Below are 16,807 nucleotides of genomic sequence, written 5' to 3' on the forward strand. Positions count from 1 at the left end.
ACCCAACTGTTCAAAATACTACCGACAAAAGCTGTTGACAAGACGGTACACGTAATATATTTGGCAACAAAAATATATCCATACACTCTAACCTACACGAAACTGATCTCACACATTCAACACACTGTAAACAATTCGTAATACACGTTTTGATCATTGATACCACTCTCCGATCAGTGCGCTGAGCCGCGGATGGGCTCTGAAATCACAGGCACTTGGGACCTCTCGAGTCTCTGACTAGTTGTGTACTATGACGTCACATTGATGACGTCACAGTGGGTCACTGAGCAGCGGAAGCAGTTCTGAATCGCCTCCAAGAAGTCGCGGATCTCTCCGTCGTTTTATCGCAGAGTCTGGAACAAAGAGCATATTTGTTAGCCGTCTAAAAGATATTAAACTCAGTATCGTTTAAACTTTATTTTGTATAATGCGCACAGTTTCGTGTATGTATTACAAGGATATTTTCATTAATTTTCAATTACGATGTTTTATTATAGTGTTTTGCGCTGTGAAAAATTGTCGAAATGATTTATTACTACCCCTTCCGCATACTCCATGGTGGTACGCTCTTACCAGCAAACAAAGTAGAACGACTACGAAGGAGGCGGATGACTGACTGCTGCTGCTTCTGGAGTGGCCCTCAGAGGATTGCGAGTCTGGAAAGAACGAAAACATATTTATAATTTGCTCCCTGTCTTACCAATTTCTGAATTAAAAAAAAAAACGCGGTACGTACCATCAACATTGCAATGCTTTCTGGACAGTTGTATACACAAATGCATCATGTTAAATTTCCCGTTCACCAAACATTCAGCCATGATAGATTTGCAAGTGGATAAAAAATGGAAAGTACCCCAAGTCTTAGGAAAATGACCAATAATTACCTGATAATCTCCGCAGTGACCGACCTGAAAGCAAAAAGGGACGTTGTCAATATAATCTCAAACATTTTAAACGCTGCAAAGTTCCCACAGTGTTTGAGGTCAGAACGACTGGGCCCTTTTTATAGGTACAGTGGGTCTATTTAAGATCTCCAGAGCCACCACGTGGCGCTACGGTCGGGGTAGGGCGAGTCCAAATCCCGAGGGGAGCGAGGTCACCGGTCATTGTGGGGGAAGGAGGGAGGGGGGGGGGGGGTGACGCGCTGCTATCGCGGCGTGGAGCGTGCGTAGCGCCGGGAGTGGGCCGCCCGCCACTGCGCCGCGGCTGAGGGGAGGGGAAGCTGGTTGCGGGTGCGCTCCCTCAGGTATGGTGGTATCCCGGGTGGTGTTTCACCGGTGATATCTGCTGACGTCACACTTGTGGTAGTGTTGGAGCAATGGGCTTGTTCACGTCTCCGTGGAAACCCAATTTGACACGTAGTAATAGCAGCGTCCTGCGATCGCCGGTGAAACACCACCCTGTTCATGTGAAGCCAGCAAGAATGCGACTGAAGGGAATAGCTATCTCAAACAAACGGGCAAGCGAAATGCAACGCCTCAAACTTGCAGCAAAAATGTTAACCAATCATAATTGAAATCGTGGACCTATACTTTCAGTCGATCCTTGCATGATGTGTAAGGCTTTTCTAAATTTATATTCAGTTACATAATTTCTTTCATTATTTGACACGCTCAGCCATGATGGGTTTTTATCGGATCGAAAAGAATCACGAGTTGAAATGGGTCCAGAGAAACGACCAAAAATAAAAAAATGAAAATTCATGAAACTCAGCAAAACATTAAAATAGATATATAGGTGCGACAATTTTGACTTTGTTAAGAGGATATCGGGAAAGATAAATCACCGTGCTTGTCAGTTGTCAGTATTGCAGTAAAAGGAAAGGTTTTGGCTAGTATCTAGATAAAACCAGAGCCGAGTGGGGCTCGAACCCACGATATCGCACTCGGCACACAGATCACCCAGCCCCAACGCTACGAACACCTGTCGCCCTGCGTCCCTGCGCAGCTTGCTGGATAGTGTTTCCGCCAAAATTGTTCTTTGAATGTCTGACGTCTGTGAATGTCACGAGGCCAAGCCCAAAGGTAAATGAGGGAGCCGAACCAGGTGCTGAAAATGAGGCCGCCGCTTTCTGGTCCCGGCGTTTTATTCTCCGGGTGGGTTAGCCCCGTTGAGCGCTTAGCCTTTCGGGACCCTCTCAGAGCCGCGGTTGTTTTCGCCGCTCAGCCCATTCGAGATGCAAAGTTGATAGTCACACGAACTTTATTTGAGGCCCCCGAATATACGTCTTCGAAACTGATCGATTCTACAGAACCTTTTTCTTTCATCTAATGCATACATTTAACAGTGACTCCAGACTAGGCTGGTTTGGCTGGCCCTAAATAAGCTTCGTGTGACTATTAACTTTGCATCTCGACTGGGGCGCGCGGCGAAAACAACCGCGACCCTGAGTGGGTCTCGAAAGGCTAAACGCTGGACGGGATTAGCCCGCCCGGAGAATAAAACGCCGGGACCAGAAAGCGGCCTCATTTCCAGCAACCGTTAGGCCGGGTTGAACCAGGCTGGACCGGGGTCTTACACCCAATCATGATCATTGATCATTCAAAACAGAAGTTAGTTTCGGGTCATATATTCTTATGATTTTTTATTGTTTAACTTATTTTGGCTTAGTTTTTTAACTCGAAACCTTATACACAAAAATGCGATACTCGTCCACTTTTTCTCATCCCCTTTTAGCGACTAAATTTGACCTTAGTCCGATGTGACCCGTCATACAAAAAAAAAATCGCCGGCCATGACAGTTATTTGTCAATAGGCGCTCTACGCAAGAAACACCAGCCAGTCCAAAACTGGTGAAGGATATTTCTTGTGCTGGAACTATCTTCAATGAAAATTTCAGGCTATATTTAGAATCTTAATCCCTTGAGCTACTCGGCGCTCGGAGCATTCGCTAGTATTCCACTGCCAGCTGCATTACCAACATCGCAATCATTACCAACAATAATACCTATAGCATCATGCATTACCAGCATCACATATGCAGTACTTTGAGTGCGTCATATAGGTGACAATAGATAAACCGACCACGGCAAACCCATGCCTTTATCCTTTTCTTCCAAGCAGCCAGGGCCCTGTTTCACCGCCCGACGCTGCGCGCGCTGCAGCGCGCTGGGAGCTGAGGCGTGCCCCTGACGTCACTTGAATGACGTTGCGTGCGATCCGTTAGCTTATAATGAATCGCGTTTGGAACAGAGGTCCTAAAGAATCAAGTACAGAGAGAACAGAGGTTTGAGTGCGAATGCTGCTAGCGTGCTGATGGTGCTGGCGCTTGGGCGCTAGCGTTTTGTGATGACGTCATAGCGTAGCGTCAGAGGGAAGTTTGTTGATATTGCCATGGAAACCCAACGCGCCGACGCGCGCAGCGCACTGCAGCGCTCCGCCGTGAAACAGGGCCCAGGCTACGGGCCGCCAGGCCCGCCACCGCGATATGGAACAGCGAGCCGGCTGGAATGCGTCATTTGCCTGCGGCAGCGCCCAGCTGCGCCGGGGCTGTTTGACAGGTCACCCGCACCGTGACCTCGCCCCTCCCCACCTCCCCGCCCGGCCCAGCTCGGTACTGACCTCCCCTTGAATTTGACATGGACTCGACTAAGGCTCAACGCCATCTAGTTACGTCTGGAGATCCTAACTAGATCCACTGTACAAGAGCGACGCATTATATTAGCAAAGACGCGATAGGATTAATAGCTTATCGGTAAACTTCCCTACTACTCGGGAATACCCCAGAGCCTGCAGTAGTGAACAGCAGGACTAACGCATAGGAAACTTCTGTATTTGAATTACTCATCAATCACAGGGATTGTGCGACGTTTGTAGTTACCTGTGAACTTTTCCTGTCGGCTGAAGATCGGGGTAGATGATCGCGAAGGTGCGCCTGGAACAACAAAAATCGTTCGTTCAGACGTAATTATTTATCACATGGATACAAAAGAAAAAAATGCAACACCAGACGATGCTAGGCACTACGTGAGAATGAGATGCATTAATTGCGGACTAAGTCACATATATTGCTGATTTATCCTAGGTGTATATTTGAAGGAAGAGACACAAATACTTCACATCAAATTTAATTAACTAGATCATTTCAAACCAGAATCATGTCACCTCTGGATCACGATCATTTTCGAACAACAAAAACCAGACATACAGCAACGATGAAACTGATTGAGTGCGGCCCAGTCAGTCATCCTATACCGCCTGTCCTCAATACAGTATATATCAATATCTTGATCACATTTGTGGCTTTTTCTGGCCGCGTTGTGGTGAGTTTTTATTCGTCCCATGGATTGTGTGTATCTCTAGCGCTCCCGCTCATCCGGACGGGTACTGCCGATAACATCAGAACTACTGATGTCGACGGTATAAAAACTGGAGCCTTTAAATTACGCCGGCCAATCACGTATACATCATGCGATGCTGGCTGCCATAGGTTTTCTTACACTGTGTTTTCACCTTGTGGTTAGAGTTTCGACTCAATCATGTATGACATTCACCCATTCTGGTCTGTACTACCGCTACCTTTAAACTATGTAAATGCGCTCCGTGCAAGTTTTCAATCGTTATTTTTCAGATGTCTTGGGTTGTCTCACACATATGGCTTCTGAATTTGAATTTGCATTTGTATGCATATAAAATTTTAATCTATTCTGTTTTATTCATCCACTGATAATTCCAGATTCATTGCTGTTTTTGCAAAGTTTGTTTCATTGTTTCTATGAAAAAACGTTTTGCTTTTCTGATTATCCGGGCCTCTAATGCCTGACGACTTGTACATAGATATCAATGCCCCACTTTTCATCATATAAGCTTACCACATGATGTATTGTTGCTACGTCACTGCTGGCTAATTTGAATGCTGATCGGGTATCTCACCTCTGATATGCGGTATCTTCTCTGCCACCTTGTACCCGGTGTTGGGCAGGATCAGCTCACAGTGGATCAGACAGTGCACGGGTACCTCGCGCTCGTCCAGGTCCTTGGTGACCTTGACACTGTAGGCGCCGTCTACCAGCGTTTTGGTGACCTGAAGACCCCGCAGTCGCTCCCTGTGGACAGGCCGGGATGTCGCTCAGACTCGGCCAGTGTGCAGTTCCAGGGAGATAAATCACAATCACACGAGTTCACGAGGAAAATCCGCGTCCGCTTGCCTTTTTTGACCGGTTCCCAGAAACGACATTGGATGCTTGTCTCTCACACGAACCGCCCACAGTCTATGATCCGAGTAAGCTGAGCTTATGAAGGCGGTGCCGGTGCTTTATCATGCCATAGCGGAGCTGATACTGCGTCAGCGGACCTGCAATTGCGCCTAACAAGCAATAGATCAGGGCTGCAAACTGTGGTCGTGAATTAACCGAACGGCGTGGATGGGTGGGCCCTCATCTCATCCGCTATTGGTAAACACTGGAGGTCATGCAACACGGGCTGCAAACGAGCAGTTGTGTTTAAATGAGTTGCAGTGCATTATATTTAGAAATGGGCCCATGCCCTGCCTCGGGGTACTGTTCATGGGATACTAATTCAACTAATATTCGTTATTATTTTTAAATAGTATGTTAGTTGGCGGCTCACGTAATTTCTCACATTTTAATTGCTAAACAAGGCACATAAATGTTACGTTTAAAGTTTAGCCGGCAAATGTATATCTTAACACCCGTGTTTTATTCGCCTTTTGGCTGTTTTATGATGCATCGTTAACAAATTATCCAGAGCTGCAATGTTCCTCTCTCTCTTGTTTTTAACAGTATTAGCAAGACATTTAATGCAGCATTTGATAGGCGGTATAAAGCCGATCCCAAACGCTGGTTCATGTGCCGTCTAGAACGCCTGGTACTAATCTGACCGGGAAACTGGTATTGTGACGTTTATAGCTGTCTTCGACCGCCACAACAATAATTGACTGTGTAATAAACCACCAACCTTCAACCGTTACTTGTGTCATTAAAATGTTTGTAATTTACCTCCTTTCCACATCACTGACTTATGTAAAAATACGGCCAATCATTTGAGTATCTGAGCGTGGCGTACCTTTCGGCGTGCGAGTGTTGCAGTACTATGCTGACCTCGGGCTCTGGGTACATGCCCTCAGCCTGACAGGTCAAGGTCATGTGATGCGCCTTCGATCTGGAGCTCGATATGCTCATCGACTTGACGGGAGCTGTTGGCAGAAAACAGAGTTGGGTTAGCGTCAAACGCCTGGCTTCAGATGACATCGTCCCTATTTCCACTGGACGTCCCGATGCTGGCTGAAAATATCGTGACCGACTCAAATTACCTATGCCGAACACATTCAGAAACATTTCCGTTGTGTGTTCTTAACACCAGCTAATAAGCCGGGTTTCTGAAACCCGCCACCAAAGAACAACGCTAGGCGCCGGCTAGTCTGCCTTAATTAAGATGGCACGATTGTCTAATGGCCCCCATCGTATTAGCGTGCGTGCTTCCAAACCAGTTTTACCCTTCCGTGCCGGGCCGGCGTGTCAGCGCGTCCTCACCGTAGATGGTCATCCTCTTGGTGGCCGTGTCGACGCCCGACCAGGTGGAGACCTTGCACGTGAACTCGCCGCTCAGCTCCGGACGAGGGTGCACCAGCTGGATGGCACGGTGACGCATCTGTGGGTCATTGCTGATCACGTGACCCAGGTTGACCCGACCCCGGAGAATGCCGAACGCCTGCGGCGGGTAGCCGGGGATCCACTGGTAGACGGGCGCCGGGCTGCGGTTGTGGTACCATTTGACCACCAGGCCGGAGGCTGTGTTGTTCGGAGACTCCAGCGCGTAGAGACAGTCGAGAACGATGCTGTTTACCGAGCCGTTCAGGACCGTGGAAGGCACCGATAGTTCGGTGATCTTCACCGCTTGCGCTCCTGGAAAGGATATACGAATGGTAAACTCATGATCTGTCGACTTCCACGTCATTACAGTTTGGAACTACTTATATGATAATCAGGTGATCAAAGATGGTTTGAAAATAGCATGGATATTGGACATGTTTCGAAGACACATTGATTTTCATCGGAAGTAAATCATGCTTCGCAACAAGTCAGATTAGATCGTACGATTCATAAGACTGTCAAGGTAAGGTGACAAGATTTCATCGTTCGAAAGTACAACTGGTTGGTTTCCGCTGTGCTCATCCATTGCGCGATTCTTTTGCCACCTGCATGTATTGTCAGCTGTGTTGTTGCACCTCCTAACGCCGATCGCATCGTCCACCACACGACTCGTCTTTTCACTTTGACTTTCTCTCTATTGTGTATGAGGTAACCGTACAGGTGTATTGTCATTACTTCAACATTTTCCTGCACGATGGGACAGACTAGGAAAAACGCTGGCCAGCCTGGCGATCTTATCATAGTTTGATCAAGATAGTAGTGTTCAGCAATCATTGAGGAATTGATTGTTGCCGGCAATTTATCCTTTTAATCCGATACCCATGTTGATGGCTTTATGCTGCTTACTATGAAACATAACAAGTGTTGATTCATAATTGTGCAAAGTGTGATTTGTTTTCCGATAGCTCTGTACTCAGGGGATAGAAAGGAGCCTGACGAAAGGGTAAATTGTTCAGATATACTGGTTGGATCCGGTTACAATAAATTGTGGATAACGATAGGAAGACTTGCCAGCTTGGCATGTGATGTTATTCAATTTGTTGCATGTTCTACGTAGCAAAACCCAAATAGTAATTAATCTATCTCATAAATCATACCTTGTACCGTAATTCAACTGATCATCGGACCTTATAATTTTGCAATATGATCTTCTTGATTTACGGAGCATTTACTGCTGAACCGCTTGCAGCTGCTCAATCAGTATTTCTCAGTAAAAACTAGGGCTACGCTCTTTTATGCAAGACATCATCCACCCATCTACGAGTGTGTTTCCGCTGAAAACACACTGGAAGCTTCGATACAGGCGGTTACAACCGGTAATTACCCGGCGCACTCGTCCCATCTTTTCTCCCGCCCATCAAACGCTGTCGATTGCAGACCAATATACGCACTGTCGAGTGGCCGGAGCCCGCTCCGAGAAACGGCACGCTCTCTCGGCGCGGCGCGGTGGGGCACGCCGCCGGCGGACCTCGGTCGGTCCCTGATACCATCTCTGGCGGCCGATCGCCGCGGCACGAGGGTCGTGCGATAAATCTCGCTCTGCACTGCAGGTCGGCAGCCCGGCGGCCCTGCGATGACGCCGCCCCTCCCCTCCTCCCCTGTCAGCCTCCCGCTGCCGCGGCGTCGGCCGCCGCCCAGTACAACATACGCTGCAGAGGAGCCACGCTCATGGCAGGGCACCACCTCCGTCGACGGCTGTGATCTCGAGGTCAGGCGCCGGCCCGGTCGGACGCCGCCAGAGGGTCTGTGGGTGGAGTGCGCGCCCCTCGGGCTCTAGTCATCAGCGGCCGGCGCAGGGAGCCGGCCGGACCGGCCCCTGATGACCACTCCGCATCTGAGGAGGCCCGATGAGATATGGACTCTAAACGTCCCGGTGATCGGCCGGCCAGAGATGTTTGGGCGGTATAAACCCGTGCGAACGACTCGGCAATGTGATGAAGGGGAGCGTGTGCGTATTCGTCATGGTAGAGCTGGGGAACGCTGCTGAAATGGGCGTAAATAGAGGAGAGTACAATTTTCTCGCGTAGTTACCTTCCACGATAATAATAGGATAACTTACATGCAGACGATTGTTTGCAGCATTTACATTTTAATTCCACTCTTTGTTATTTTGAAGAAAATTATTAACTTATTTAGGGCAATCTCCTTCCCGTGACCTTTCCACTTCAATTTATGTGCCAGCGTCTCGCTATTGCGATCGAAAGATATCAGCAGAAACCCGCCGGTAATGCACCCGAGAAGCTGCACAGGTAACTGCGTCTGAGTACCCCACAGCCATGAACCACGGACATGACTCGTCCTGGAGGGATGAAACCAAGCTCCCGCTGATATCGGGTGCACCGGTCCGGTGCGGTGACATTTAGTGATTGCCCTGTCGCGAATGATGGGCGACTGGCGTGCGTTCGCAGCGTGTGTCACCATGTCGCGCGCAGAACCGGTCTGCGGAGGCTGCGAGGTCACTAGGTCGAGGGGTCCCCTCCCCTGGGCGGGTGATGGGTTTCTCCAGTAGCGCCATGAGTACTCGGGTGGGATTATACGGTGGTGGGACGCGTGACATAGCGCGGTATAAGTGACGCACAGTGGAGGTCGTTCGTTAAATGGCGGCTTATTCAGTCGAGATGTCAGGGGTGAATCCATGTCCACCGGCGGTGGGTGCCGTTTTAGGGTGGTGCTGCCTGCACGGTGCTTTCATACCGCACAGCTACACCGCCATCTGCCAACTATAAATCCATACTGTCGCCTTCCGATTGCAATTTTAATTTCGTTATTTGCTCGAGTGGAGAGATATGTCCTTCGGCTGCGGGTGTACCCGAGCAGCTTCATTCGAGCATTGCAAGAAAAAGTTTATTGGAGTTTTGAGCCGCAACATCATATCTTTCTAAACAAAATAGTGGTATTTTATAAAGGGAAGCATCGCAATTTTGTGAAACCGTAATCCTGTTCATAGCAGTTGTATCCGTGTTTATGGTCAACGAGCCATAAAATAGAGCAGGCCCGATGTAAGCCCACGAATTAATTCGAAGACAATCATCGCCTCAAAACATTCCCCTTCAGCGACAGTGATTCATAACAGATGATCCGTCAGAACAATATATTAAATTTCCGTGCTTACGGCTCATATCATCACATAAAACCCCCATTCGTCGCCTGTAATTGATGTTTGTACGCGTGTAGTTAGTGGAGACTGCGATGCGTTGCATGTAAATATCACCGGAAATTTCAACTCGCCACAGGAAGCTATCACCACGCATGGAAGGTCGCAAATGAGCGCGAATGGTCGCTGGTTGGTGATACCTGTGATTATTTTACAAAATAGACATGGCAATGGATGATGTTTTATTATAACATATCGAAGGAAATTTGTACGAAGTGTCTGTATATGAGTGTATTGTTTTGCGTACACTTCATTATCGAAAATGGCAAGAATTTCTGGCTTACCTAGTCACTTCTTTCTTCTAAGGAGTGATATGGCAAGTCGTTGGACTCAGAGAAGGAATTACACTATCATATAACACATAATTGCTCAACACGGATGTCTCATTTTTATCGCGGAAAGCAGTAAGCCGGTTGTGACTTTCACTGGTTTGGTCTGGCGGTTTGATGAACCAACGACACTGGCTACATTGAACTGGCAGCGTCGCGCGGAAGCGAACCTGTTTAACCACATCCCCAGCCGCGTAGCTCCGCGGTCGATGTGAAATGGGCTTTTCACGACCACTGATGGCCCCTCGTAACCCGTACCTACCTACAGTGACAGTACCAGGCTCTCTGCAGGCGCGCAACCGCGCGGCGCCGGCGCTCCCCTTGACCAAAGAATTACGACAGTTTGCGCACCCTCTCCACGGCGGGGAGCACAATAAACATATCCTGTCGATTCCCGGGCGCGAATTACGACCTCCCCACGTCGTGAGCGGCCATCATTACGAGCTGTATCGTCGTCGCTCGCGGCGGGGGTCAACACGATGATCGCGATCCCGCCCACCCCAATTTCGGAGCGCATTGAGACGACAGACCGTGGCGACATTTATAGCAGCGGTCAAAGAGGACGATGGGACGGGGCGAGCACGACAGTTCACGGTCGATTTGTGGTGGCAGCGACTCGACAGGGTCGTTTGTCTTACCTTGCAAGCAGACGAGAGCCGCGAAGACCGCGACGATCACAGGCATGGTGCTCTGTACACGGCGCCTGGCTGGGTTGCACGATACACACGCAGCGACGCGCGCCGTTCCTCGGTGGGGGTCTGGACGCCACTGGGGAAAACTGAGGGCCCTTCACGGCTCGTGCGCACACCTGACGGGCCGGTGTTCGGTCACAACTGAGCGCGCGCGAGCACCCACACCTGCCTCTGCAGGTGGCCGGACGTAAACTGAAACTGGGACCGGACCGGCAGCGGCGGCCGGTGCGACTGCTGACCGGCCGGCCGCGCAGCTAGAGACATCTACCGGCCGAGTCGGGAACTGACGGCGCCCCCAGCGAGAGTGGACGGCCGCGATCGGAATCAGTCGGTCGGAATGGTGATTTTAATTAATGTCCGGGAGTGATTCCTTATTGATGCAGTCATTAAGAGAAGAATGGCAGATAGGATTAATGCCTCAGAAGAAGCGCATGAGGAATTATAGTTTCCTGACCAATGCGTTCCAAATGACACGGTCGATTTATAAAGGGCAGTCGTGCCTTGCATCAATATGCATCAAGCTCAAGATCAGTTGAGCGTTAATTACTGTTTGTGCTTCTAAAAAATATGTGTGAACATAGCATCAGACAAGTTGTTTTGCATTTTTTGAACGATATAAAACAAGTACGTGATATATGGCAAGCTCTCGAAACGAACTATCAATTAGCGTACCTCGAGTGCTCGATGTGCGTGTTTTCTGTTCATCTATCACCTACAAAGTATCGAAGGTGCGAACCTTGTTCGAAACAGCCATCGTTTGCCACGCATTACGCGTATGTCTCGACCCTCTGCGCCTGAGTACCGAATGGATAAGCCTGCTGGATGCCTGACCTTACGGCCCCGGAGGTCTAATTAAATTCGCCGTCTTTATGGGGTCTTTTTGTACCGGCGGTAGACATCAAAGTCGTTAATGAGCCACATATCATACTCGGTGTGCAATTAATGCGGCGAATGGTGCGAGCGCTGCATCGATCATTGGTATTGACCTGAGCTCCTCGGAGTATAGGCGGCCAGCGGTATCGAGTTATGAGACACAATGGTATGTGTGGCTCGCGGTAGCACATCCACATCGTGAACTTCTCAGATTTGGATATCCAATGATTAATTGACGGTTATTGAATACCTACTCTAAGATTAACTTGATATAGATTGATGAATAATAATTTTAATCATATAGGTATGAGTTTTGAGTTATTTATTTCCTTACTCTCATTAATGCATTTGAGTTCTATGAATGCAGATGCCTCGTTGGATATCAGTGCACTCAGATACCTTCTAAAACAAGCCTGGGCTCATCTTCCATTCCAACTCTCCGGTCGGCATCCTTCAGAAGACCGCCGCCGTCTCCCGCCCCGCCGGGTGATGTGTGCCGGGGGCGCCTCCTTTCCGCAGATGTGGCGGCTGTGGTATGCGGTAATCCGCTCACCCACGGGGTGCTGCTGCTCATTCCTCCGATGCACCCACTCGCATCAGAGGTCTGCTGCATTCCTCAAAGGTTCTGAACGATTGGCGATATTTGTTGGGAACACATTCGAGTGTGATTCTGCAAACTCCCTTTCTAATCGTGTCTGAAACGATAGTAGATATGATGGGATATATGTAAATGCGTTGAATGCGAACACAGTTTGCTTCCAACACTACCCACTTTGGTCAGCTAAGTGATTTTATTGTGCATTGTTCGTAACAAAGTGCCAGCATGCATGACAAAATTTCATACACGAGCTGCTTGGCCGTATCCTCACATCAAAGGCAAGGACGGTCACGAGGCCGGCCTTGTGGCTCGACATGGATACCATAGTGTCCATCTGCTTTGCATAATAACTTCATCAAACACTCATCATTCCATGCACATCCTCCGTCAGGTGCGAAAAACGTCCACGTGCCCGCAGAGCTGTGATTAATTGCCACACCTCTGACTTTGCTGTCACGTGATTAAAATGAATGATACCCTGACGCTGCAGCACACTTGAATGCTGTTTGTAAGATCATAACAGATGAACATGTCGCCTGTACTATGGTGACAGGGAATTTCATTGTCTTCGGATCTCTCCTAAACGTGTCACCTCAATGGTGATTGTAATAGCGCAGTTATTCCTCAAGTGCGAGCAAAACTTAACATATTCAACAAGCTGAGCTATGTGTATTTGAGCTTTGACGCAAGTTGCAACTTATTTCAGAGACATAATTTCTTTTCCGGTCCTGTAGCTCGATAAGAACTGCACAGTCTCCTCTAAAGACTCCGAGAAGTCTGTTATCTGTGTATGTTACGGCTTTTCCGTAGAAATTGATTGCAAGATTGGGATGGGCTACAGTAATTACAGATAAAATGTCCTTATTTGCACATTGGATTGAAAGTACAGTGAGATCATTCGACCACAGTCATCCTAATACGCGTTTAGTATGAATCGGTTATGTCTAATTGCCGGGCAAGTAAGTACGTGTGGTTTTTGTCAATGATGGTGTTGACGCCTTTTTAATACCAGAAGGATTTGTCTGATGTCAAGATAGCAATTCCTGGCACTATAACCGGCAACCAACCTCTTGAAATTCATCAATAAAAATTCAGCTACCTCCCGTGCTGGTAGATAGAGGATCTCAGGGCAATGACGACACCTGGTTTACAGAGGGATATTAGAGACAGTTGACATTTTGTATTCATTTTAGCACTTATATTAGGCTGTGCTGGACCGTCGCAGTAAGTTGAGCATGAACCAGAATGCTGATGAGACCGACATACATCATTGCTGATTTTGTTCGATTATTAAAACGTTTTGTGTGGCATTGCGTGACATACCGGCGCAGGATAGCTCACTCTCTACAAATCATGGGTGGCTCACCCACAATACCAATACTGCCCACCACTTATGCACTGCCCCGGGTGATCCCACGCACTGGGGATCCTGCTCGGAGACCTCAGGAGCGCGGCCGAGCCCGGCGGCGCCGGCCCGCACGCAGCGCACCCGGTCCTCTCGGGGCCGATTGCAGCCAGCTGGTCCGCCCCAGGTCAGAGGTCGGCGCGTAGCCGGCGATCAGGCCGCCGAGAGCGCCGGTCCGCCTGCCCAGGTGTCGGCGCACAGGTCATGACCACTGCAGGGCGCGGCTCGCCGCCGCGGTCACACGCTCCGCGCGCCGGAGTCCGCCGGGGAGGAAGGATGGCCGAGGTGCGTGGCGGCGTTCCTGGTATGGAGGACCTCTCCCGCACCGATATCGGCCTCTCGCACGCACCGAGGTGCCGAGAGGAGGTGATTGGCCAGGTATTTAGGAGTCGTTCGGGGAACTGCGGCGCTATCCGTCGGCTACTGAGGCTGCTCCGGCAGTGTCATTGTGCGAATGGCCCAAAATGGCCCGCCCTGTAATGAATGGGGTGATGGGGCGAAATACGGGCGATCAATTCGTGGCACGGCGCATTTCAAACTAGTTGTTTAGGTTGAAGGCAGCAATAGCCGTAATGCCCGGTTACAAAGCGCTGGACAATGGGCTTTCAGCATGCAACAATAATGCTCCTCATCACGCCAGAGAGTACCAGATTACCCTGAGGGCCTGCACTGAGCGTCTGAACTCCGTCACGGCTGGGGCCTCAGCACAGCGTGGACAGCCGCTGACCCGGCAGGTCACAGGTGGGAGTACTCGGTGCGGCGCACACATTCCATTCTGTCCGCGGTCAAAGGTGCAGCCGTTATGTGTCGTGGATGGGGTGAGTGGCCGGATAACGTCATGACATGGTGCTGTCAGGTGGAGGTGGACAAGGCTGCGGGATCGTGCAAGTCATTCTGTGGTCCAATGAACTAGAACTGTGCGATGATGCGCGTTTTTTGTAGTTTGTTAGATGATTTTAATTGCGCTCCTTTTAGTTTCTGCTACTTTTTGCTCACAGTCCCATGAATGCTATACATATTATTCCATAGCAAAATTTGAGACTATCAATCTAAGACCAGGTAAATAAAAACAAAATCCGAAGCCATCGTGCTCGCTGAGCTCACGCCCATTACCGCTGGTAGCGTCACTGAAATCGGCCGTCTCGGCAGGGCGCGGTGAGACGGAGCACCTGAGACGGCCTCGCCGGGGGCCCATTGCGGCCGTGTTTGGACAGCAAAACAGACCGGTAAATCGGAGCCGGGGCCGGCGCGCTGGCGGTCGTTGTGAGCCGTGCAGCTCGGCGGTGGCGCCTGCTCGGGCGCAAACAGGCCATTCTCCGACACGGCCCGGTCACGACTGCGCGCCGGCCGCTGAGCGGCAGGGCGGCCGGCCCGCCCCTCCCGCCTCCCGGCCGACCGTGTGCCATCGGCGCGCCGGCTGATTTAGGGCCGCCGTACCGCCGAGCCGGCTTTAATTGCCGGCCAGCAGCACCGCCCGGCTCACGACTCTGTCATTGTTTACCTGGGGCGGCGGCGAGAGGTGACCGGTGACTGTTTTCAGAGAGGTCGCCGACTCACAGCTTCTGGGTTTGTGTGGTTTAAATATTCATGAATAACTGTGCTCTATGCATATTGCAAATGATGAGCAATTTCCTTGAGAGCTTATGCTGTTGACCTCCCAGTGTTTTACTACGTACTCCCATATAACGAGGACTACCGCAACGGAGCCCACATCACGTCATGAAACTACTAGACAGCCAGTGACCTCACAGCTTACAGAGCGTCGCGGCGTCCCACCCTTCAACCGCGACCTTCCCAGGTCGGGCACGACCTCCGCGCGTGCAGAGACGTCGTCTTTGTCCACGCCTTATGTTTTTTATCCAGCGGCGCGGTCGGGCTCACAGCAATAGCATTGGCGATTGCCAGGCAGGGACAAAGGACTCAGCCGACCCTGATGGCCGCCCTGACGACGGTTGTTGTCCTGCCGCGTGCTGACCGGATAGGGAGTATCGGCGGCGTCGTGGTCGCTAATGACCACCATTGTGCGGCCGAGTAGTCCAATTTTTACACGCCGGCCGGCGGGCGGTCGCTGCGCCCGATTGCAGAGGACGCGCGGGAAAGGGGAGGGGGGCTGAGGGGGCGGTAGATGAAAGAGGGCTCGTTATCGTCCGTGGGAAAGTGGACGGTATGATGTGAGGGAACTTGATCTTGTTTGAGTGGAAACGGAAGCTGTGTCAATGTGTTGAGACACAAGACGGGTTCTCGGACAATGCCGGTGAATGTAAAAGGTGCTGTACTTGCATACCTGTTTTGCATTCTGCACTTTTTATCTGGTTGTTCTGCAATTAGGCTGCCTTGCTTAAGTTGGAGGTCTTTCGTATAAACAAGTTGCTCTAAGGGCAATCATAACCAGATATCTGTAAACGGGCAGGCGGCAGCCACTGTCTGAAGTGGACGAGTCCCATTGATAATCATGTATGCGTTACATCGTATCGTTTTATACGTGAAACGACTAGATATCACACAAAAAAAAACAGAACAAGCCAGCTTAATAGGCTTCACAAGTGCAACCCAATTTATGTTCAAACCTACACGCATTTTTCAGCCTGTCCCGTAGCTCAGTTGGTAGAGCATTGGACTCCCAGTAGTGAGAGCCCGGGTTCGAGACGCTCCGGCGCTCGATATTTGAGACTCCTGACGGGGATGGTCTGCGGTTGGTGGGAGCAGCCGCAGCCAGTTGAAGTCAGTTGAGTGGGACAGGCCGTGTCCGGCTTTGAAGGGCACGTTAAACTTTGGCATCTAAATTCTCCCGTTACCCGGAATTGCGCGATCGGACGGTAGGGGTCGGGGTCTACGCAACAAGCTCTGCTTAGCGTGGGCTCCGGCTCTGTCAATCCGTCCATTCAAACATTCGAGCTAAATTTATAAAAAAAATTGGGATATTGAATTTCTACCGCGTCGAACGTCCCCAATCTCGTGTTTTCTTATTCATGCAGCTTTGTGCAAGCCCCATTGCTCTCGGTTGTGATCACCGTCGCATCATCACCAAGTCTGATAGCCACGCTATCCTGATCACCAGCTTCTGTTACAAGCCACTGGCATCTACACCCTCCTGAGTGACACCCTCGGCCATCTCTCCCGGACTCCATGACATCAGAGTCTCCCC

At 50.0% G+C, this 16,807-nt stretch overlaps 1 protein-coding gene across 1 annotated transcript; it reads right to left on the minus strand.

Moving 5' to 3' along the window:
- Positions 1–34: 34 nt before the first annotated feature.
- On the minus strand, positions 35–10,980 carry LOC122372909. Its single transcript, XM_043350587.1, has 8 exons — positions 10,733–10,980; positions 6,492–6,863; positions 6,025–6,154; positions 4,873–5,045; positions 3,821–3,874; positions 885–908; positions 574–656; positions 35–353 (listed from the first exon to the last, which is right to left on the minus strand). Exons 1-8 carry the CDS (start codon positions 10,776–10,778, stop codon positions 342–344), a joined length of 894 nt encoding a protein of 297 aa, XP_043206522.1. The 5' UTR covers positions 10,779–10,980; the 3' UTR covers positions 35–341.
- Positions 10,981–16,807: the final 5,827 nt, after the last annotated feature.

The sequence above is a fragment of the Amphibalanus amphitrite genome, unplaced genomic scaffold (genome assembly GCF_019059575.1).
Source record: "Amphibalanus amphitrite isolate SeventyFive unplaced genomic scaffold, NRLGWU_Aamphi_draft 001417F_arrow, whole genome shotgun sequence".
Classification (NCBI taxonomy): domain Eukaryota; kingdom Metazoa; phylum Arthropoda; class Thecostraca; order Balanomorpha; family Balanidae; genus Amphibalanus; species Amphibalanus amphitrite.